This window comes from Hoplias malabaricus, chromosome 4 (assembly GCF_029633855.1).
Source record: "Hoplias malabaricus isolate fHopMal1 chromosome 4, fHopMal1.hap1, whole genome shotgun sequence".
Taxonomy (NCBI): domain Eukaryota; kingdom Metazoa; phylum Chordata; class Actinopteri; order Characiformes; family Erythrinidae; genus Hoplias; species Hoplias malabaricus.
Genome location: NC_089803.1, coordinates 38,444,268 through 38,467,936, shown reverse-complemented (window position 1 = coordinate 38,467,936; position 23,669 = coordinate 38,444,268). Strand labels below are relative to the sequence as shown.

At 38.6% G+C, this 23,669-nt stretch overlaps 1 protein-coding gene across 4 annotated transcripts; it reads right to left on the bottom strand.

Annotated features, from left to right (window-relative positions):
* Positions 1–8,721: 8,721 nt before the first annotated feature.
* Positions 8,722–17,484, bottom strand: LOC136695489 (overexpressed in colon carcinoma 1 protein). 4 transcript variants are annotated; one of them, XM_066669605.1, is made up of 6 exons: positions 17,219–17,484; positions 14,296–14,323; positions 12,086–12,121; positions 11,922–12,001; positions 10,329–10,372; positions 9,860–10,180 (listed from the first exon to the last, which is right to left on the bottom strand). In XM_066669605.1, exons 1-5 carry the CDS (start codon positions 17,259–17,261, stop codon positions 10,368–10,370), a joined length of 192 nt encoding a protein of 63 aa, XP_066525702.1. In that variant the 5' UTR covers positions 17,262–17,484; the 3' UTR covers positions 9,860–10,180; positions 10,329–10,367. The 4 variants fall into 4 exon arrangements, with proteins under 4 accessions (XP_066525700.1, XP_066525701.1, XP_066525702.1 ...); XM_066669606.1 differs by having other exon boundaries at positions 9,865–9,995; XM_066669603.1 differs by lacking the exon at positions 10,329–10,372 and having other exon boundaries at positions 8,722–9,995.
* Between the last annotated feature and the right edge of the window lie 6,185 nt (positions 17,485–23,669).

Below are 23,669 nucleotides of genomic sequence, written 5' to 3'. Positions count from 1 at the left end.
GGTTTTGGCACTGTGGATTGCTGTATGACTCTGGAGTACCTTTGTGTTTCCCATTATACTATTTGTAGCATATGAGAAAGGTTAGATGCTATAAATGTGCTTAGTGATGCGTTAATCATCACTGCAGCCAACAATGTTTAAGGAAGTAGGCCTTTAGGTAGCCTAATCATGTAATAGAGATCAGTATGACAGTGCTTTTTGTGAGGAGACTTTTAATAGATTTTGGAATATTACTGTGAAACATTTGAAGGCATTCAGCCACACTGACATTAGTTGGACATGTTGGAATAGCAAACATCACTTCAACACAAAATGTGCTCCATAATGTCTCCAGAAAGCAAAAATCCGCTGCTCCATAACTCAGTGTTGGGGGCTTTATATTACTATTGATGATGCTTGACACTGAGCATAATAAGTTAATTTCATATGCAGTTGATTTTGAAATTCAGAGCTTCCTATTATTTTACTCAATGGATGGATTTATTTGCAATTTAGTTTAGCTATGAAATCTGTGAGACATATACACTCAATGAATTTAAATAGATCACAGAGACATGTGAAAAATGAAATTATTCAATTATTGGAAGATCATAACTTTTTTTTTTTTACAATGATTCCAAAAGGACAGGTATTGATTTTTAGCTAATATTGTTGTATTAACCCAACAAACATCTATGAAGTAAAACTTACACAGCTGTATATATTAAAGTATGATTAATAAATTGGAACTGAATAAACCCAACTACAGAGCATTTTTAAAATAGAGTTAAATAGAGTCAATAGAGTTAACATTTAAAAATCTTTAAATGTTATGTCTGTCTGTGTTCAATTGTTGAAAGGGTGTTTTTAATGCTATTGAATGGTCCACACCTCTGAGGTAGAAGTACCAGATGAGTTATTGCTGGAATCACATTGCTCTGTCGCTAACCGTAAATGCTTTACCAATAAATTGCAAATTTTGGTCCATATTTGGCATACGTTCTTGTCTGCCCTTAAGTGATATTAGCTAACTACATAACAAATATGCTCTGACCAATTCTTAAGAAGAGATACTTGTGGCTACTACTGAGCAAGAGAGTGTTTAGATGTAACAAATATGGCCACTACTCTGAGCTGACTGAGAAAACTGGGCAAATGCTGAGGCTGAGATTACAAAAGGGATAGCTACTGCTTTCCTTACTGCCCCCAAATCAAATTAGACACTTCCTAAGATGTTTTGAAGAGAAGCACCTGGGCTGCCAGACACAGGGGTGTTAGGGCTGGAATGAGCTACAAGTTCCCAGACTTTAAACATAACAAATTCTTCCGGCATCACATTTCACAATAAATAAATAAACAAATCCTATGATGATGATACTGATATGAAGCATCATTGAGAAAAGGGTGCTATCAAGCTTCTGCAAAGTTCTGAAGTGCCTTTCCCACTGAGGTCAAACTGGTCTCCCAGTGTCCCTCCTCTCCTCTTCCCCAACCTTTCTAGGATTAGTCTGCTGTGATTTAATGCTGCTCTCTCCTGACCTCTGGAATGCAACGAATGATGGATCTATTTTCCTACATTGTTTCACCTGCTCTAAATGGAACCACATGTTGTGAGGGACCGCCTCTCTGCTTTTGTCCGTAATTGGAAGCATACTGAGTGTGGTGTGGGGCTATAGGCCACTGAAGGGCTCTGCATGGGTCTGGGCCATGACATGTTGGATGGAAAGAACACAGGGAATCACACTGGAATGAGTCTGGAATGGGGCAAAGCTTGATAGATATATCCCTGGCTGTGAACAAAGCTTTGGCATGTGGGTGACCCATCACATGTGCTCTTGAATTTCAGTCTGAGCTTAAATTCTGCTGTTGTGCAGTTGTGTGGCAACATCACTCAGAAAAGTTTGGATGAATAAATTTATTAGGAGTGTAAAAATAAATGAAGCATTAATAGCTTTTGGCTAAACAAGTCCACAAATTAACTTAAAACAAGCCTGTTATTGTTATAATTAACTCACAAACAACATCTATTATTACATGCAAAAGTTTAAATAGCTTTGTAAATTCTTTTAAATTTTTATGGTACTCTACAGTCAAATGTGTGTTTTAGTGCATAAATTCAGTTTAGTTGCTGAGAAATAAAACATTATAAATGACCTATACCTTTGTATTTTATGTTTCCTTTTCTATGTTGAATCAAATATTTGTAATCATGCATTGACCATTCTATATGTTGATATATTTCCAGTTGACAACTGAATGACAAGAACTTTTAGGTTAAGAGTCTCACTCAAGTGCATAATGCCAGTAAACATTAACTGCAAGTCAGTCATGACCTTCTGAATTATAGCTAATCTGATGCAGTCAAGGTCCTGGCTCATAGGCCTGGCTTTCCAGAGGCTCCTCCACAGAGGAGGGGAAGTAGCACAAACTTCTCAACATTTTTGTGTAAATGATCACAAATTGACATTAAGTTTTTCATGAAAAATGTTTATTTTAATACATCTGAAGGTTCATTTTCAAATCATAAGCATCAAGGATGAAAATATTTATACGTTGTATCCACTGCATGCATTCTCTCAGGAGAAGCAGTGAGGCCTGACATTTCTGCTGAAAAGATCAATTACAAGTTGGAAATGTTTCTTTGTGTAAATGGACAAATGCAGAGCAGTGTGTAGTTAAATGCATTCTGATTGGCAGTAATGGCTGGCGTGTGCTAATCTAGCTAGGGCTTCTGCAGCAGTGTTAATCACAGCACTAACCCAGCCAGGCAGCATTATACGCTAATCAAGCTGCTTATCTGTGCTACATAAGACTAAACTGTAGAGCTCCTTATGAATGCCAGTCTGACTAAAAGAGAAGAAAGAGAGGTGGGGGAAATTACACTTAAGCTCACTTCCGACCTGAACCTGGCAGAGCATTTGCTAGCTGCAATGTAAAACTATTCCTAAAAGTTGTGCTAACTTCATTCATTCATTCATTATCTGTAACCGCTTATCCAGTTCAGGGTCGCGGAGGTCCAGAGCCTACCTGGATTCATTGGGCGCAAGGCGGGAATATGCCATGGAGGGGGCGTCAGGCCTTCACAGGGCAACACAGACACACACACATTTACTCACACCTACGGACACTTTTGAGTCGCCAATCCACCTACCAACGTGTGTTTTTGGACTGTGGGAGGAAAACGGAGCACCTGGAGGAAACCCACGTGGACACGGGGAGAACACACCAACTCCTCACAGACAGTCACCCGGAGCGGGAATCAAACCCAGAACCTCCAGGCCCCTGGAGCTGTGTGACTGCAACACTGCAACTGCTGCGCCACCGTGCCGCCCTGTTGTGCTAACTTAAAATGGCTTATTACCTCTCAGCCCTAAATTACAATCTACACAGTGTGAAATGGTAGGCCATTTCATGGTCTTTGCAGATCGTGAATAAATATTATAACTGCTAGGTCATAGTATCCGTGTCATAGTAGTTCCATGTATTTTAGTGGATTATAACAATAGGGTTTGGGACCGCACTTGACTTACAAATTCAATTGCCTTTAAGTTCACAATCTCTATTTTTTAAATACATTTATCTTATAAAAAATTGTACTGCTTTTTTAAGGTTTACTTATTTTTACTAAAATACAAGAGTCAACTTTTCTAACTGTTACTGATAGCGCTGCTAAACACTGTGGGACAGTGGGGCTGGGGCTAACAGAGTTCACAGGGTGAACCATGGCTCCCCTGTTCATTTTTTAGGTGTTTTGGGTGGGGGGGGTTTATCTGTTTCATTTATCCAGTTTATGTCTTTGTTGTGTGGTCAGATGTGTTTTTGTTGAGCTTGGAATGTGAGTATGCACCATCAAACAGGTTTGCATTCTGGCAATCCTGCTATACACCAAGCTCAAATATGGCTTGGAACACTTACCTGTGTCATTTGTAGAGCATTTAAAGGCAGTATAAATATTTTTCTGAAGATAAATGTTTAAGGGGTAGAGCATCTAATTGTAAATGTTGTAATCATCAGAATTATTTATACATTTTTCGATTCTAACAAAAAAATAAGTAAATAAATAAATAAATAAATAAATAAATAAAAGATTATTTAACGTGAAAAGGGATTAGATAGAAACATATTTTCATTCCACTGCCTTCCAGCTTCAAAAACAAATTGGCAGCTATAACTGAATGCTTTGTAATAGAGGATCATGTGGAGAAATTCTGTGACTTTATTTGTAGACAGTAATCACTCCAGGTAGTATAAGTGCAAAGCTAGTCAGCTAGAGTTTGTAATAACATTATTATTCATGATATATGTAGCTTCTCCGAACTGAACTTATGATCAGTATGTAAATTAACCTATATACTACATAGATCGATTCAACACAAACCTCATTTAATTATAGAAGCTGTACTACATAACTATTTTCTGTGCAAGCAGGCATGTCATTTTAATGTCATATACACCAGGTGTAGTCGTTTAGGATTCACCGAAGTCCAGTTAGAGGTTTATCCCTGCAAATGACCTCAAGATTAATAGTTTCCTCATAGTGCTACTTCATATTGCATGTTCTTGGATCATGTCTGACTCAGGACTATGAATAAGATTTAACATAAACTGTTCTATCAGCAGCTTTCAGACTATAACAATGTAGAGCTTTATTGGTGATAAACACGCGAATATGTTTCCAACGTATATTTCGAGTTTTGCAAAAGATTTTTATTTTCTTGGACAATACTGACACCTGCTGCTCGACATTGGAAAAGTAACAGTTCTGGATCTTCAATATACGGTAAGTGTGTTTATAGTGAAAAAACATTTTCCGTGTTTCACACAACGTACCTACCACGTAATATGAACAGTTATACATTGTATACAGGTATAACCTCGTCCATTACTATGTCCTTAATGTACAGTGCAGTGTTTATCACCCAGGACTCTTATCACAGCCACTGATCTTACCCAGCAGCAGAAGCAGGGCTTGGGGAGGGATGAATGCCACTGTTGATTGATAACTGCAGAGAAACACAGACCCAGAAGGGATGCAGGAGATGATATTGTTAACAGAGTGTGTGTGTTTGGTCTTGTACACCACACCATACACTATATACACACTGCACAGACGCTGTAAACCTCACCCACCTGTATTCACCGCAGTGTGTTTTTCATTTGTGCTTGTGTGTGTTTGTGTATACAATCTCCTTATCTAATCTTCCATTTCCAGTGAACCAGTTACACCACGGTACAGATATTTTCCCAGCTGCTCCCATATTGCGTGGGTGCAGTCATCCCAGTCCCTGTACGTCTTATTACTGAGCCATGATCAGTGCCCTGAAATCCTTCTATTACTCAGAGGACCACCCTGATGAGCCCACTGGAGACCAGGCGATGTTCTGACCTTAACAGAGGAAAGACATTTTTCTCTTACACTTCAATAAAAGCAGCCTAGCCATCATTCACTAGGTCAAATATAATAGTCTCCAGGGGAAACCTGTTCACTAGAAGGAGAGCTTCTGGGACAGTGATTGCCTTACTGTGTACAATTATATATGCTACTACAGGAAAAGAAGATTCAGATCATTTTCTCATATATAAATACACACCATTTACACGCTTACATATCAACAGTTTGTTATTACGTTTACTGAAATAGATTAAAATTACCTTGCAATTTTCACCTCTAGAAGCTACAGTAAACTAAGGGAAATAAAAAGAAAGAGGAAGGAAGGTCAAAGGAACAATAATCTTGTCTAATCTTTGTAAACATGATTTAAAAAGGCTACAATGGAGAATGGAACACCTAAACCATGCAAGAGACCACAAAAATATTTTGCAGTTCCTCCATCAACTGACAATATATGTGAAAGGACCTGTAGCTGTTAAGAAGCTGTTACTGAAAAAAATACATTTAAAAAGTGTGGGACAATATGTTTGTTGGGACAATATGTGGGACAATATGGTCAATGTTTTTTTTTGCCTAGAAGTGAAAGTAAGTGATAGTGGTCCCTGACTTTTGCAGAGTACTGGTATATTTTAAGCTTTTTCCTTGTCAGACAAGATTGATTAGTCTGCATTTTTTTATGTGCAGACAGTTAATAAAAACCTTAGGACATGGATCCATAAAATTGTTTAAACACTTAATGTGTTGCCTTATATCTCACAGTGGAATTATATGTCTGAGTAACCAGAACTATTTGTACATTCTGTCCTCATAAAGTGCCTGCTTGCAGCTTTGTGCCACTGCTGGCACACATGAGAATAGTCTCAGCAAACAGAAGGTGTAAACTCCGTTCTGAAATAGAGCTGTACATCCTGATAAGACAAGATTAGCTTTAGAGACAGATCATGCAAAATTTACAGCAGAGATACTGAAGCCATATCTTCAGTGTCTATCTACAATAGATTCCCATTATCTCTTGACTAAGATATATCAGTTTTAGCAGTGACTAAAAAATTAGGAGCCCCATGTGAATTTCTGCTACAAATTTTAATATCTTTGAAAATGTACTGGTGCAGATATTTTCATTTTCACCTAAAGGCAGAAGGCCAATATTTACTGCTAAATCTTACCTAGACTCTCATTTTTATCTTTATTATTCTATTGTATACTGTGATTTAGGGGTGGATGAGTGTAGAATCAAAGTTGTTATGGCTTACTGCTGTTGGGACAAAATCTTGTTTTCCTATTTGTTTATTTTCGTCCATTGTTTTATGTAATTGTAAAAAAATAGCTGGACTTTGTGTTAAATGAACAGTCTAAAGGAAAGGTCCAAAATTACTTGGGGGGAAAAAAATCTCATTCCATAGACAGTAAGTTTTTTGTTTTCTTGCAAAGATACACCATTCAGGAGATATTCAGTTTTGTTCAGATAGCAACTACTACTATATTATATATGCATGAAGAGGTTTTGTGTATACATTGATCACCTATAACATGTCCATTTTATCAGCTAATCCTACCACAGATGTTCTTTGTAATTCTACAGTTAAAGAATGTCTTCCACATGTTGCCCTGTATAATTTTTATTATCTCTTCCAATGGTCAGGCTGGGCGGCACGGTGGCGCATCAGATAGTGTCGCAGTCAGACAGCTCCAGGGGCCTGGAGGTTGTGGGTTTGATTCCTGCTCCGGGTGACTGTCTGTGAGGAGTTGGTGTGTTCTCCCCGTGTCCGCGTGGGCTTCCTCCGGGTGCTCCTCCCACAGTCCAAAAACACACATTGCAGGTGGATTGGCGACTCAAAAAGTGTCCGTAGGTGTGAGTGTGTGAGTGAATGTGTGTGTCTGTGTTGCCCTGTGAAGGACTGGCGCCCCCTCCATGGGTGTGTTCTTGCCTTGCGCCCAGTGATTCCAGGTAGGCTCTGGACCCACCGCGACCCTGAATTGGATAAGCAATTACAGATAATGAATGAATGAATGAATGAATGAATGAATGGTCAGGCTCAGCACAGAGCTAGTATGAGCAGTTGGGTAGCGGATCATTCTCAGCGCTGTGGTGACACTGGTGGTGTGCTAGTATGTGTTAGTTGTGCTGGTGTGAGTGGATCAGATACAGCAATGCTGCAGGAGTTTGTAATTACAACTGGAGTCTGGAATATTTCCAGACCAAAAATATCCAGCTGACTGGAGCAGCATCCAGTGACCCCTGAAGAATAACCACATGATGACAAACAAATGATCTATGACCTTTCATGTCTGTCTTTTTTTTACATCACAAGTTTTGATCAACACATTAGATGTTTCTCTGAATGAAGAATGATTGAGCACAGTTTTTAAAACCTCCAGCAGCACTGCTGTGTCTGATTCCCTTGTACCGGCGCAGCACACACCAGCATCACAGCAGTGTCACTGCATTGCAGAAAATGATTCAACATACAAATAATACCAGCTCTGTGGGGGTCCTAACCATTGAAGAGCAGGGTGAAATGCAGATAAGAAAGTATGCACAGCAACAGGTGGACTATAGTCTGTAATTGCAGAGCTACAATGTGCACAGTTATGGTAAATGGAACTGAAAAAATGCACAGTGAATATAGAAACAAAGTGGCTTTAATGTTATGGCTGATTGCTGTATATACACAAAACCACATCATAGGGCAGCCTGTAATAAAGAGAAAATCATTTTTCTCAAGCAAACTGAGCACTATAATGACAGGAAATAACAGAGATTGTATCTCCAGTTTCGAGTTATAAATGGTCAAATGTGTCCCTCAAGAGCTGTCTGCTGATTGCTGCATTCGCTATTTCAGGATATAAATGCTATCCTGCTGTTCTAATCGTTGGCAATCTTCAACATGTTCATAGGGTTGAATACATGAACTGCAGAGTTTCAGTCTGTGTGAGACAAAGGTTGAACATTAAGAAACAGAAAAGATGTTCCTCCATTGGACCACACACAAAAAAAATAGCGGTTTGGGAGAATTGAAGCCCTTTTTACCTTTGAATAGAAAATAACTCTTTTTTAATAAACACTTATTCTCTGTGAGAAATAAACTCAAACCTAAGCCTATATAATCATTATCATGTCATTTGCACTATTCTTATATACACACTAATGACACTACATTTGCAAAACTATTTCATATTAACTTGATGTGAGGAATATATATATAGCTACCATATGTAGACATACACTAAATGGCAAAATATATGTGAACACACCCCTTACTTACTAAGTTCATGTGTTACAATCGCACCCACACTTTAAAGGTTTTAAAAATTAAGCAATGTGTTTTCCATAGAAAAACATTGTCCATGTGAAAATGGCACTGACATTGTGATTGGATGCTACTTTTAATGTTTAATGTTCAACCAATTTGAAAAAATTTTGTCCTGCTGGATCTGCTCTGGTAAAGCACTGTCATTGTGAAATGGAAGCATCTATAAGCAGCAGGTCAGGCAAGAAGAGGTAGATGACGCAGTTTCACAGAGTGATGGAGTGGATACTGTGAGGAAAAAAATGTAATTTATTTTATCAGTCACTAGAACATTTCAGACTCTAGACTCTTCTAGATGTAAAATATCAACAGAAGAACTGCATGTCTGGAACTTAGGAAATAAACGGTATAAACAAGCCTAAGATCATTATGCCCAATGCAAAGTGTTAGCTGTAGTGGTGGTACACATGCTGCTACTGGACTCAGATGCAGTGGAAATGTACTCTCTGGTATGATGAACCTGGGTTTGGTGCTTGGACAATATTTCCAAATGGAACAAATGATGCTATCAGGAAAGTTTACAGAAGGACGTATAATAATCTAGTGCTGTAGATTTTTAGATTAGATTTTTTAGGGATTGGTCTTATAGTTTTTAAGTGGGATGTCAACCAAGCTCATATATGTGTGGTATCTGTGGTCCCATATGTAGTATTTTTACCTGCTATATCTTGTCAAATTATTCAGTACAAATCAAGTAGACCATAGCTTTTCTTTGAGAAATATGCACACAAACAGACACAGTGAAGCATATAACTATTCAAAAAAAATTTTTTCATTATACACAATTTGTGGATGAAACAAACTTTTGAAATTACAATCACAAGTCATGAACCTGAAATGCCATAAATATAGCAACAAAAATTAAATAAAGAGAACATACCATATACAAATTTCTTATATTATTCATCTATTTCAAAAGCGCTAATTTGTACTGAGGTGATGTGGTATCTATTAGTATTTGATCATGAATGGTGATGGAAATCACTTCATAGGACAGCTTCTGTGAAGTCTACATAAAGCTGGATGAATCCATCACTTTATATAATGATAGTACCATTAATAAAAGTAGCTTGCAGCTAAAATTCTCTGAGCTAAATACGAGTCTTTAGATGGCTTGGCTATAGAGCTATTGTCCTACATTGAAGATGCAGGTTAGTCTTTTATTGCAGAGACCTGGAGCTGGTCTTGGTTTGTTGACATTGCCTTCATTGCTTCCTGAGCTGTGAGTGCCCTGCCATCTTGACTCCAGTGCCATTTAAATGCCAGGATCTCCTCTAGGGCTGCTGTTTCCATTCCTAGGGTGGTCTCTGTCTCTGGTAGAAAACACAGTTCTAGAGCAATTATACTCTAATATGAAGAATCCTCCATTGTAGCTCTCACAGATCAACACAGAGCCCCACTTCATACACCAAGAGGTCATATTCAGTGTTCATTTGAGTGCATGTAAATTCTCGATCTGCTGTTAGTCCATAAAAAGCTCCTTCATTTACACAGTCAACTGCACATAAGAGAGACAGAGAGAGAGAGAGAGAGAGAGAGTAAGAGAGAGAGAGAGAGTGAGAGTGAGAGTGAAACATACGCTAATGACAACCACTGTAATTACTCCAGGCCATTTGTATTATGGAATAACAGACAAATTTGCCTACCTGCGTCACATTTTCTCACTGCTTCTCTTTCATGATATTCTAGTCTGAAAAAGATGGAAAGGCCTCATCAGAGCTTATATAGGTTGAGAATATGAGATCTGATTGGGTTTGATTGGTTTAGCAGATGCCACTAATTTGTAGGCTCATGCACCACAGGCACAAAGCTGTGTATGTGTGTCACTGTCATGTTCTCTGGAAACCTTTTAAAAAGTCATTAAAGAGATGGTGACAGGCCATGTGATGTGGTCAGGACATGCACGCACACACACACACACACACACACACACACACACACACATGAACTTCCGTACCCAGTGGTGTTTAAAAACACTAATTAGTAGCATCTGGTTCTGTGAGCTCCAGGAACATATTTTATCTGCTGCACTTCAGTGCTATCAAAATATACTGTATATTCAGTAAGAACTGTTATTTACATCAGAGGCAGGGACACTGTTGGTACATCATATCCACATCTTTTTAGTTTCACAGCACTGAACTGTGCTTTTTTTCCTTATAGTGCAATAATGGACAGAAACACCTGTGAGTTTTTTTAATTCACATCTGAAAGAATGGATGTGAATCTCCTGTATCTCAAGCATGAAAGAAGCTTTAGAACGTATTGTTTATCTGATTATGAGAGTGTTGGTAACCTACCAGATCTTGCATGGAAGTTCTGAGGTGCACTTTCCTATATTTTAATATATACGTTTTTTACAATTTATTTATTCTGACCTACCCTTCTTTATGCAAGTGCATTATCTATTTTTCTCGTAAATACCTCCTGAAAGTGAACAATAACTGGCAAAAAGGCCTACCAGAGTCCTGTTGCCAATAATTATTTTATGAATTGTTCTTTAATTCATGTATTTTACTATAATACATTATTTTAAGTTTTTCAAAGTACTGCTGTTGTTCAATTATATTCCTTTGAACTGTTTGTTGGTTTTTGATCATCCTTCTCCTGCATAGTTTAAGCTGTTCCTACCTATTGGACTCTGATTGTAAAGTTAACTCTGTGACGCAGGTTAATTTGCATGTGTCTCGAAAATCTGTGATAATTACAGTGATGTCTCATTATCTGTGCATATAAGAAGTGTGAATAATGTCCAAAAAAAAAATCTGTTGATTTGGGGGTGTCATAGGTGTAGAACAACATTCCTCTGTAAAGTGCCTCAACATATTTTATATTCATTTGAACAGAAATCAGTTACGACAGTTATGAAATCATTGATACAGGATCACTATAGATTATAGCATAGTATGTCTGTATCAAAGTAATTTTGAAAGTATATTTATTGCTGATTTTCTTCCGTCACCACTGCATATGTGTTGTATAATCAAGTGGTAGTGGCACACAGGGCAATGCCACTCTAATTTAGCAATTTGTTGAAATAATAAGTAGCATGCCTAAGCTCTTGTTCACATGCTTAATACAGAGAGCATTCATTTAAACAAGGATAGAAGTATTCAAGTGCAGAAACATTCACTTTGATGCACACGTCATATTTTCTGGCAAAATACTCTGTCACTGAATAATCACATTCCTCCTTGTTCTGTCTACATTTAGAAACAGGAGCTAGCAGTCACGCTCACCTTTCCGTGTGGATTTAGACTGGCTGGATGCTACTGTGGTCAGGTCTGTCGGTAGTCCAACATACACACCTCCATAATTCCTAGAGGGCACAACACACAGTCAAACACACTCTGAGGCTACAGCAGCTTTACTAATGTCTCCATTACAGGAGCCTCTCACTGACCTTCTTTTCTCATCATCTGTTGAGGGCTCTTCTGTCCTGTTACAAGAGAAGAGTTCATGTTAGAATCTTTTTTCATATACATTTACCAAACTATCCATCATTCATACCTCTCTTCCTGCATATTAATCCACTCACTTACTAATCCATCCAAATATCCCTCTATCCACTCATCCATAATTGTTCCATTCATTCTTTGGTTCTTCTGTGCATCCATCCATTAAAACAGATTGGAAGGAACCATCCATCCATCCACCATCCATTCTTTTGTTTATTTATATCATTTAACCATTTGTCTGTTTTAATGACCATCCATCCATTTTTTCTTCCATGTCACCCACAATCTATTTATCTGTTCATTCATTCACTCTCCTTACCTATCCACCCATTCAATTATTCCTCATCCCTCCAATCATCCATTCATTCATTCATTCAAAAGTTACAAAACAAAACTGCATTTGACATTACATTTGTTGACACTATCAATCATCATGGGCTGTTTGGCTGCAGTTTGCTATTTGCCATTATTTGAGATGTGCCTTAATATTGAGTGTGGAGTTTGGATGGAAAGGTCTGTTCCCACGGCAGTGTTTATGAGCTGGTGTCAGGGGCTTGTCTCTAAGATTAAATGTGGATGCTGATGCGCTGAGTGCTGGTGAGTTCAGTAATTAGTGATGATTGGCCCGGGTGCATTTGGAGCTCTGAGGAGCCACAGTTGAACACACACACACACACACACACACACACACACACACACAGAGGCACAGCCATGTTTATCATCAGGGAGAACACAGGCCAGAGCAGATTGGATCTCTCTAAGGGATTCACTTTAGCAAGAGTCTCAGCACCCATGTGGATTTACTGGAGGTGCGAATGCATGTGTAAAGCTTGTCTGACTCTGAAAATCACAATACACCCACAGTCCACAGATCTTAATGCAATCTTTTTGGTATCTACTGTACAGTTCAAAAGTCAGAGAGCACCATTAATGTCAAGTCAAAACAGGCAGTAGGTCAGGAAACAAAATATCATACCGAAGACTCAGATATAATATTTTTATTCAGTATTGAGTGTGTCCACTCTTTACCGATTTGCATTCAGTTTTTACAGATTTTAAGACTTTACATTCATATTATGTAATAAGGTATGGGTTCTGGACTGATTATTCGATTCTTTTGTGTTTTGTCTATTTGCTTTTCTTCAGTAACAGCTTCTTGAGAGCTTAACATGCTTTCAGCCCTATAGAACTGAATGGACTTCTCCCAGTGGAGCAACAGAAAGAGAGAGCTACAGATTTATTCAGATCTGAAGCAAGAGTAGAGATATGTTTTCTCATCTTTCAGAATAAAAGTTTTATATGTGATATATGCCTTTTCTATAAGTTAACAATGTTTTTAACACAGACATTTTGAACATTATTTGGTCAAAATATCACAAGGTTAAAACAACACAGCACTCTTCTTCCCCTGTATAAACAGCTGTGTTCAGCTAGTTTCAGGGCCTGTTCCTTTAAATGACAAAGAGCCAGAAACAGATCACTGTAGTCCCAAATACTACACTTTTGCACACTTACAGAAACTTAGGTCTGGCACTGAGTCTGATACTCAGCTGAGGCGATGCTAAAATTTGTGTTACTGCCTGCATTTCCTTGCAAGGGGACCCAGATCTGATCCAGTTCATTTTATACTATGTTTTCTTACAAAAATTGACTGGGTTGTCTTATGTCACAGTTTGTGGCTTGGTAGATGCACCAGATCCCAATACTTATGTGCAGACGCATAAGAAAGTGCATTTGCACATATGTATCCCTTTCAGTTCCCTTTAAGTTCATGTCAGCTTTGGTGCTCTCCTTACACTGTGGGTAGAAGTCCCATTCTATCTGTATATCAGAATTCACATTTTGTTCACCTTTGACTTTCCCCTTCTTAATTCTCAGAAGCATCTCCTGAATATTAATAACTTGTATTTATTTACAGAGCACTATATAAAATAAACATAAATACTGTGCTTCAATTAAGTGATGGACTGACAATTATTTCTAGTTAATAATTAGTTACAAGATTACGGAAAAATTAATGATATGAAATGAGCTTTAAATACCTGAAAATTCTCCTTGCACTACATCATATATAACAGGGAGAAATATGACATTTCATATTCTTTGTTATTGTTAGATAGCTTTTCTCCACTGCATACAATAAAATGACACTTACACATCCTTAGCAGCCTCAGCAGGACCTGCTAACAACAAAGAGACAAAAGAGGAAATAAGTTATTTGTGAAATAAATTACAGTATGTGTTTGTATATATATATATATATATACTACTTTGTGACCCCATATTCTTAAAAGTCATCAAAAGAAAAGGCAGTACTGTGTGTGTGTGTGTATATGTGTGTGTGTGTGTGTGTGTGTGTGTGTGTGTGTGTGTGTGTGTGTGAGGCCTTGTCTGAGCTGGAGAGAGGCTGAAGGACACTCCATGCAGTCCTCTTAGCTGTGCTTCCTGCTTTAATCACCAAATACAGTGACAAATGACAAATAGGCAAAGCACAGCGTAACCAGCATATTCTACAGTGCCCTTGAATTTAGACAATTTCAGGCAATCAAATGATATCTCAGCACTTTAAAATTCACAAAACACTATGATGCCTTGAAAATAATCAACTAATGCTAAATTTGAAATCCTTATATAGTGTGATATGGTGTTTTTTTTAGCAGAATGACTGCTGAACAACAGATACATCTGAATTAGCACAAACGCCAATGAATGAGCACAGTCCAGTGAGAACTGAGTGAGGACCAGATACTGTTACAGACATTGGAAACTATGGATAATATCAAGCAAGCAGTTCACGTAAGCACCAAACCCTTATAGCATCTGGTGCTATTCTGATTGTATCTGGGTATCTTTTTGACAGTACCTAATGCTCACTTGAGAAAAAGAAAGTGTAAGCTGATTGCAAGGCCTAGCAAACAGCATTCCAATACAATGTTTATATTTGCTGCACATAATTTTCCATTTTAAAATCACTGCATATATTGAACAAAATACAAATATGCCCCCTAACAGAATATGTTATGAGTGTTTATTTTTTTGTTTCACCCAAAACAACAGCAAGGCTTTTAAGGCTGCTTGGCTATGATGGAGTATAAGAATGGGCAGTAGTTAATCTGCAGTAGTTGCATTTAAAAAATAAAATCAATTAGCTAATGGCCCCTTAATTAATAATGTAAGTCTTAATTCTCTGTTACCCAAGTGAATGTATACAATATGTGATTGTACACTGACAGTGTATTGACCTATGTGGGACTGGGACAGGAAGCTAAAACAACAGAGCTTTTCACACACTGTTCTTCTCTCCACAAGCCAGAGCTTTCAGAATACTACAGATAGTGCTGGAGCTGTGCAAATGTGCTTCAAAAAGTCACTCAGCCCCAGGCATCCATCACAGCCAAGCAGCTTTAAGAGCCTTAGCTTGCCTCTAAAACATATGAAGAGTCTTTGTCTATACTCATGTAAACTCTGGATGGCTTACGAGTACAGTACGGGGAACACTAAGAAAAAGCCAAGCCACAGTTTTTGAAAAAGGCTGACCTCCACACTGTCTTTCTCACATGCTCATCCAAATGTTTATATCACACAAAAGTAAACCAAGACAACAAGAAGGGAGAAAAAAAAAAACAGAAGAAATCTAGGTCATTTGAAGAGGGCCAAATTTGTTTCCAGGCAAACAAAAAAAAAAAAAAAAAAAAAAAAAAAAAAATTCAGAGAAACAGATGGAGATGACTGGACACTTTCTAGTTTAAATTTATGGCACTGATTTGATAGCATAACCATGGCTGGTTCAAGCAGATAAGCCCATTACACTTTAGCCCCTCTGTGTAGCATAATTAAGACAGCAAATTGTGCTTCAGAAAGCTTACTGCATAATAAAGACATCAAGACTACAGAGAAGTTATGGCCAAACTTAAATCTATTCAGGTTTAACAGGAGAAGTGTATCATTAAGTTTTATATATATATATATATATATATATATATATATATATATATATATATATATATATATATATACATTTTTTAACTATAGACGTCATATTCAGTTATTAATATTAGGATTTATTAACTAGTAATTATTGTGATGCTGTAATGCTAAGCCTAACAAAGACTCATGAAATTAGTCTCAGGCTGTGTTAGCAGTCCTTTGCCACATTCCTAAGGACCTTTGGAGTTTAACCAGTGGATGGAGAGTGGAGCTGGGTGTATACAAGGGATTGAACAGTTAAATGTCAAAGCATGTGGGAGTAACATCAGTTACTGACACCAAGTCTCAGATCTGTAAACAGAAAGTGTGGGGCAACAAATATACGCACAATTGAAAGGACACAGTGAAAACACACACACACACACACACAAAAGAGAGAGAGGGAGACCTGTTTATTGTCTGTTTATCTTGTCAAAATGTGGAGTCCTTAAAATCTTCCATATCGATCATTTATTTGTGTGGGGAGTGTGTATGTGTGTGTTGGGCATGTGGTGTGTGATTACCTAAGTGAAAAAAATAACATACTCCATGTGATTACATATAGATGTGGGTATTTTCTGAGTCTAATTCTCAATCTGCCACTACCCTTAGTAACAAATACAGTCAGGATCCTCTAAATGCACAAAAACAAAGGCACAAGCACTCACACTACTGCATGCATATGTACATATACACACACACAAAAAGTGTGTGACTGCAAATACCACAGGCTGGCTGAGTGAGGCTTGTGCTGCTGAGCACTGAGCTGAATGTCCTGCTGAGTCGTGCTGAATGAGACGGAGCGTATGACTCTGTTGGATAATTCTCGCCTTGGCAACTGTTCTAAACGTCTCTATTCCCAAAAAAGCACATTCCCTTATACTCACATATGAAGCCTCCTACCAGTCTCACTGCTAGCAGACATAGTAGACATTATCACTCAGCATTACACACAGCATTAGGAATGTTTCATTCCCACACACACACACACACACACACCAATTCTTAGAGATGAACACAGCATCTGTTCCACCTGCACCCACCACACACAGACATGCACATCCATGACTCCTACAGTGTTTCCGTTCGGAGAAAAAAGCACATACACTCACCTCCTGCTGTAGTATTAGTTGCAGAGGAATTTCCACAGCCCATACTAGCATCCCACTCTCCAATATTGACAGAACAGAGTCAGAGCAATAGAAAGAAGAGTGTGGCAAGAAAGACAAATAAGGAGAAAGGATAACTGGAGGACAGCACTTCTCCTCTTCACTGATTTCCTCAATCACTCGCTCACTTGCTGTCCGATGCAGCCTGGAATGGTCTGCAGTGGCATAGAATAAGAGAGTGAGAGTGAGAGAGAATGGGTGGGAAGGAGAGTGAGAGGAATGGAGAGAGGGGGAAAGGGGAAAGCAATGGGAAGTGGGGAGAGTGAGAGAGCGAAAGAGAGAGTGAGGGAGAGAGAGAGAGAGAGAGAGAGAGAGAATGAGAATGACAGAGAGGGAAAATGAGGGAGGGAATGAGAGATGCTCTGAACTCACATGATTTGCTGGTCTCCTCCACCCTGACAGGGTTGCCATGGAAACACGGGTGATGGAGCGGAAGGCCAGCGAATTGCAAAAAGCCCTGAACAATAAAGAACAATGTAACATAATGATCAAGTTATGTATGTCACGTTCATAACCCCTGACCTGAATTGCAATCAAGAAAAAAAAAAAAAAAAACATACCCTATGTCTGGTAATATCTCAACCAGTCTGATACACACTCTCACCACACAAAAAGGCTTTCATTCAGAACAATAAACATTAGTGTACTCTCTGCTCAAATGGATCACTGATTGGTGTCTGAAGTGGTTCTTGTCCTGGGCATTCTAATCCAAGAAAAAACTTACGTTAGGACAAAGCTTCTTTAGGAATTTTCCCCACGGTTTCTGGCTTATACACTTGGTAAGTCTGAAATAAAATATGTGAAATGTACCAATTTGGAACAACTTACCAAGTCAAACATTGCTCACAAAGGTGGTAATGCTGCCTGTTGCTTCCCTGCTGAAAAAATACAGCAAGACCAGCTCAAGCTAGTCCCCCACTCACTCACACATTCACTCAAATTCACCCACTCCCTCAATCAAGTTTATGAAATGCCTTACAAGAAACACTAGTGCAGTGGTTCTCAAACTGTGGTAAATTACATATGTGTAAATTACATATATGTAAATTACATAATGTTTCAAATGGTTCATAATTATGCCCCAATGAAATTCATTTGTGTTGTAGAAAAATCAACTACACCATAGTTGATAACGTCTGTAAGGGAACGATGGGTTGGGGCGTGGACGGTGTGCGTCAGCATTCCTCTGCTTTTTTTCCAGGGAGGGAACGCGATCCACCAGTTTTTTGAGAAATCTATGTAAAGAAAGCCCAGTTTCAGTTGCATAAGCAAAGGCTAGAGACAGACGTAAGCAATTAGGCTTTTATTATAAAAAGGGCAAAGCAAAAAGGAGAAAAACAGAGACCAAGAGAGAGAAATACCCCAAAGCACAGAAGGACTAAATCCAGATGCAAAAATAGAGAAAAACTAAGCGAGAATTCTGTACAGGTGAAGACGAAATAGAAGAAAACATTCGGCTGACGGAAAACGTGGCCGTTCTTTGAATCAATACAGCCCTAAAATAAGGCCTAACACAGTGCCACGCCTCCTTCACCTGCTACAAGTGCAGAGAGTCGCTGTGAGCACCTGCCCCAAGCACTGCGCTCTTTCACCTGTAGCCTATTAAAGCACATAACTGATATTAAATTGACATCTTCTCATTTTTTATTTCTTTCAAAACGCTTATTGCCCATAAATTTTATATGTTCTTATAATTTATAATTGTGTTTAAACCATTCAGTTTAGGCCTAGCTATTTGTATTCTCTCTATCATTTTTAGTAATTATTTTAGATAATGATAGTGTTAAGCATGCAAATTTCAAGTAAATTAAAAGCAACACACACACACACACACACACACACACACACACACACACACACACACACACACACACACACACACACACACACACACACACACACACACACACACACACACACACACACACACACACACACACACACACACACACACACACACACACACACACACACACACACACACACACACACACACACACACACACACACACACACACACACACACACACACACACACACACACACACACACACACACACACACACACACACACACACACACACACACACACACACACACACACACACACACACACACACACACACACACACACACACAATTTTGAGTCGCCAATCTGCCTACAAACCGGAGCACCTGGAGGAAACCTACGCGGACACGGGGAGAACACACCAACTCCTCACAGACAGTCACCTGGAGTGGGACTTGAACCCACAACCTCCAGGTCCCTAGAGCTGTGTGACTTGCAACACTACCTGCTGCGCCACTGTGCCGCCCTCGAAAGTTTTTTAAGCATAAATTTCTTTTAACGTTGATGATTATAGCATTCCAGGAGGGCTCTGGACCCATCGCGACCCTGAATTGGATAAGCAGTTACGGATAATGAATGAATGAATGAATGAATGATTATGGTATGGAAGCAAATCTGTCTCATCAGACTTTTAAAAATTACCACCTTTGAATTTGTAGCACTGAATTTTTTTTTGCAATGAAATAATGCATCTGAATTTAAAATTTCTTCATCTTCAGGATATCAATAGTCTGTTATATTATGTCTTTAGTGAGACTTTCAGATTTTTGAGACACTTTTTAAAATAAGGAGATAATATCAGCGGAATGAAGCTGAACATGTAGTTTTTCCACGGTATGGAAGTTGTGTTCGTATTTCATCATCTAGCGGCGACAGAATGCAACTACTGCACCATTTAAGGTGCAGTAGTTGAATCGATTGCTTATCGTTTGTATCCCGGATGTGTACTCTGAATTTTTTCACTCTTATTTTGGCTTCTGAATATGGCCTATCCAATATGAGCAACTTCAAAATGTATTGTTTGATCAAGATTATTTTCAGTTCAATTATTTTCAGATGCATAATTTCGAAGCAAAAATTTGGAGGAAATTTTTGAAGACTTAAATTCAAAAGCAGCAAAATTCAGATACATAATTTCAGTGCAAAAAAAAATCAGTGCTACAAATTCAAAGGTGGTAATATTTCAAAGTCTGATGAGACAGATTTGCTTTCATATTATGGCTTACAGCCAATGAAAACCCTAAGTTCAATTTTAGAAAATTATAATATTATATAAGACCAATTTTAAAAATGGCTTTAATACGAAATGATGGCTTACTGAAAAGTATGTACAGTATATGCACTCAATACTTGGTTGGGGCCCCTTTTACATGAATTACTGCATCAATGTGGTGTGGCATGGAGGTGGTCAGCCTGTGGCACTGCTGAGGTGCTATGGAAGCCCAGGTAGCAGCCTTAAGCTCGTCACCAAACCATCACTGACTGTGGAGACTTCATACTAGACTCAAGCAGCTTGGATTATGTGCCTCTCCACTCTTCCCTCACACTTTAGGACTGTGATTTCCAAATTAAATGCAAAATTTACTAGACTGAGAAACAGTCGAGTCATTTTTCTCTTTGGCCGGGGTAAGATGCATCCGCTGTTGTCTCTGGATCATGAGTGGCTTGACACAAGGAATGCGACAGTTGTAGCCCATGTCCAGGATACGTCTGTGTGTGGTGGCTCTTGAAGCACTGATTCCAGCAGCAGTCCACTCCTTGTGAATCTTCATTCATTCATTGTCTGTAACTGCTTATCCAGTTCAGGATTGTGGTGGGTCCAGATTGGGTGCAAGGCAGGGACACACCCTGAAGAGGGCACCAGTCCTTCACAGGGTGATACACACTCACTCACACCTATGGACACATTTGGGTCGCCAATCCACCTACCGCAGTGTGTTTTTGGACCATGGGAGGAAACCGGAGCACCTGGAGGAAACCCACGGGGACACAGGGAGAACACACCCCATGTGTGGCTCGCCACTGTGCTGTGCCCCTTTTGAATCTCCCCCCAGTTTTTGAATGGACCTTTTTTACTTGACAATCCTTTCAAGGCTTTCCTTCGAGGTTATCCCTGTTGCTTGTGCACATTTTCTACCACACTTTCTCCTTCCACTCAACTTTCCATTAATATGCTTGGATACAGCAGGAGGGTGTCAACGACTGCCTTCAGGAAATCTGTCAAAACCAGAATCGTTCGCCATGATTGTATAGCTTAATCATCATTAAAAGAAATATATGCTTGAAATAGATCCGTCTGTTTTAAATTAATCTATATGAGTTTCAATTTTTGAATGCCATCCATCCATCCATTATCTGTAACCGCTTATCCAATTTAGGGTCGCGGGGGGTCCAGAGCCTACCTGGAATCAATGGGCGCAAGGCGGGAATACACCCTGGAGGGGACGCCAGTCCTTCACAGGGCAACACAGACACACACACATTCACACCTACGGACACTTTCGAGTCGCCAATTCACCTGCAACGTGTGTTTTTGGACTGTGGGAGGAAACCGGAGCACCCAGAGGAAACCCACGCGGACACAGGGAGAACACACCAACCCCTCACAGACAGTCCCCTGGAGCTGTGTGACTGCGACACTACCTGCTGCGCCACCGTGCCGCCCCAATTTTTGAATTGAATTACTAAAATAAATTAACTTTTTGATGATACTCTAATTTATTCAGATGCACCTGTATCTTAAGTAAAAAAAAGAATTTATGCTTATTGTTTCAGTTTAAACTGTAAAAATGTGTAACCATAATTGTCAGTCATGTTAAATATTGAAGTTACTGAAAATGCAGAAACATTATTAATTAATAATGCCTTTTAATATATTATGGATACCTCAAATGGAGAAAAAATATCACTTATCCACAAATAGAATATTTTATATTCTGAGAAATTTTACAAAAATATGCATATCTGTACTGCTACAACTTTTATTATAAAAGTTAATTATGAAGTCTATTTCAAATTAAATAAAATGAAATAATATGGAAGGAATATTGGTCTTTTTCTACATAAAATGTTAATTGGAAATGTCACTTTTAAAAAGTGGGATTGGACTATATTTGAGAAAATCTCAGATTTATTTATTTTGTAAGTTGTGTTAAAGTCAGTGGATACATAACCTTGATGTTTGACATAGATATTTGTAAAATTAAGTATATTAAAATGTATATTCACAATGGTAGAATTCCCCATATCACCATTATTTTTAATAAGGTACCCTTGAAATACAGCTTTTTTAGGTCTGATAAAAAGGGATGTGTTTATGGATGGGCTGTGGGGGGCGGGGTGGGGGGTGGGGTTGTATGTGCGAATGTAAATGTCAGAAGTCTAAAACCAAAAAAGGGAAGAGTAAAATGAGAAAAAGAGAAGAAGTGAGAAAATGAAATAACAAAGTAAGACTGAAAGAAAGACAGGGAGACCTTATTTTTTTTCCTCAAAAGGTAATGGCCTCGGACGTTTGTACAAAAATCTGATGCTGAACTTTTATTCTATTTGTTTTCTCCATCCTTCTTGAATTTCACTACACACTTGTTTACAATATAAGAAAAGCAACTATTTTTTTGTTGCTCACTCAAAGAGAACAGCCTAGTAATGCCTCTGATAATGCACTGCATTGTGGTATGAAAACATAAAACTGTGCAGAGATGAGAGTGGTTTTATGTCACTGATTTTAAACTGTTATTAAAGCTGAAGACCCAGAACAGTATTTTGTTATGTTGAATACTAGCCCAAAACTGTCCAAAAAGCTGTATCAAGTGAAATGCATATCCTGCTGAAACAAGACTATTAGGACTTTTAGAATTAAAACCTGGTGATTTGCGCCCTATTGGGAATTGGCTTAATGTTTACCAGGTGTGGTTGCAGGGCACCTTACCCATTATAAAACAATTATATACCTGAAATCAGTCCCTGTTCACCTAAAAAAAAGCATTAGGGTAATTTCCACTGTGAAATCAACCCATTAGGCAAATACAAAATGCCATTACTTATTGGACATCATCAGGAACCAATAGAAAATGTCAGATGGTTAGATTTATTTTTCAGAAGGCATTTGGTAACTCTGCTGTATGTAAATACATTAACTGGACACTTTATTAGAAACCCCATGCTGGAATGCCAAAAAACATTGGCTGTACTAAAGGTCATTTTAGATGTGAGGTCTCTGTAAATGGAGTATTTTGCCATGCAAACAGAAGTAGTGCAGTCGCTGGAGCTGGGAAACGAGCCAATGAGATTTTCTCCAGTGTGTGGCGCTGCTGGATAAAATACAGCAGAGCTAAGGGAAATTTGATTGCATTGCCAGTGTCATTTGAGAGTATTGAAGCAGTATTAGTGGGAACGGAATACAATTCATGTAAAGTCCGTAACTGTCATTTCAGGTATGATTTCGTAATTTAACCAAGTATATGTACTCTGTCTGAATATTTTATTGGAAATTAATCCAGGAGGCGTGTTCCTACGGTGGCCGGCAACGCGGTGCACTGTGGGAAA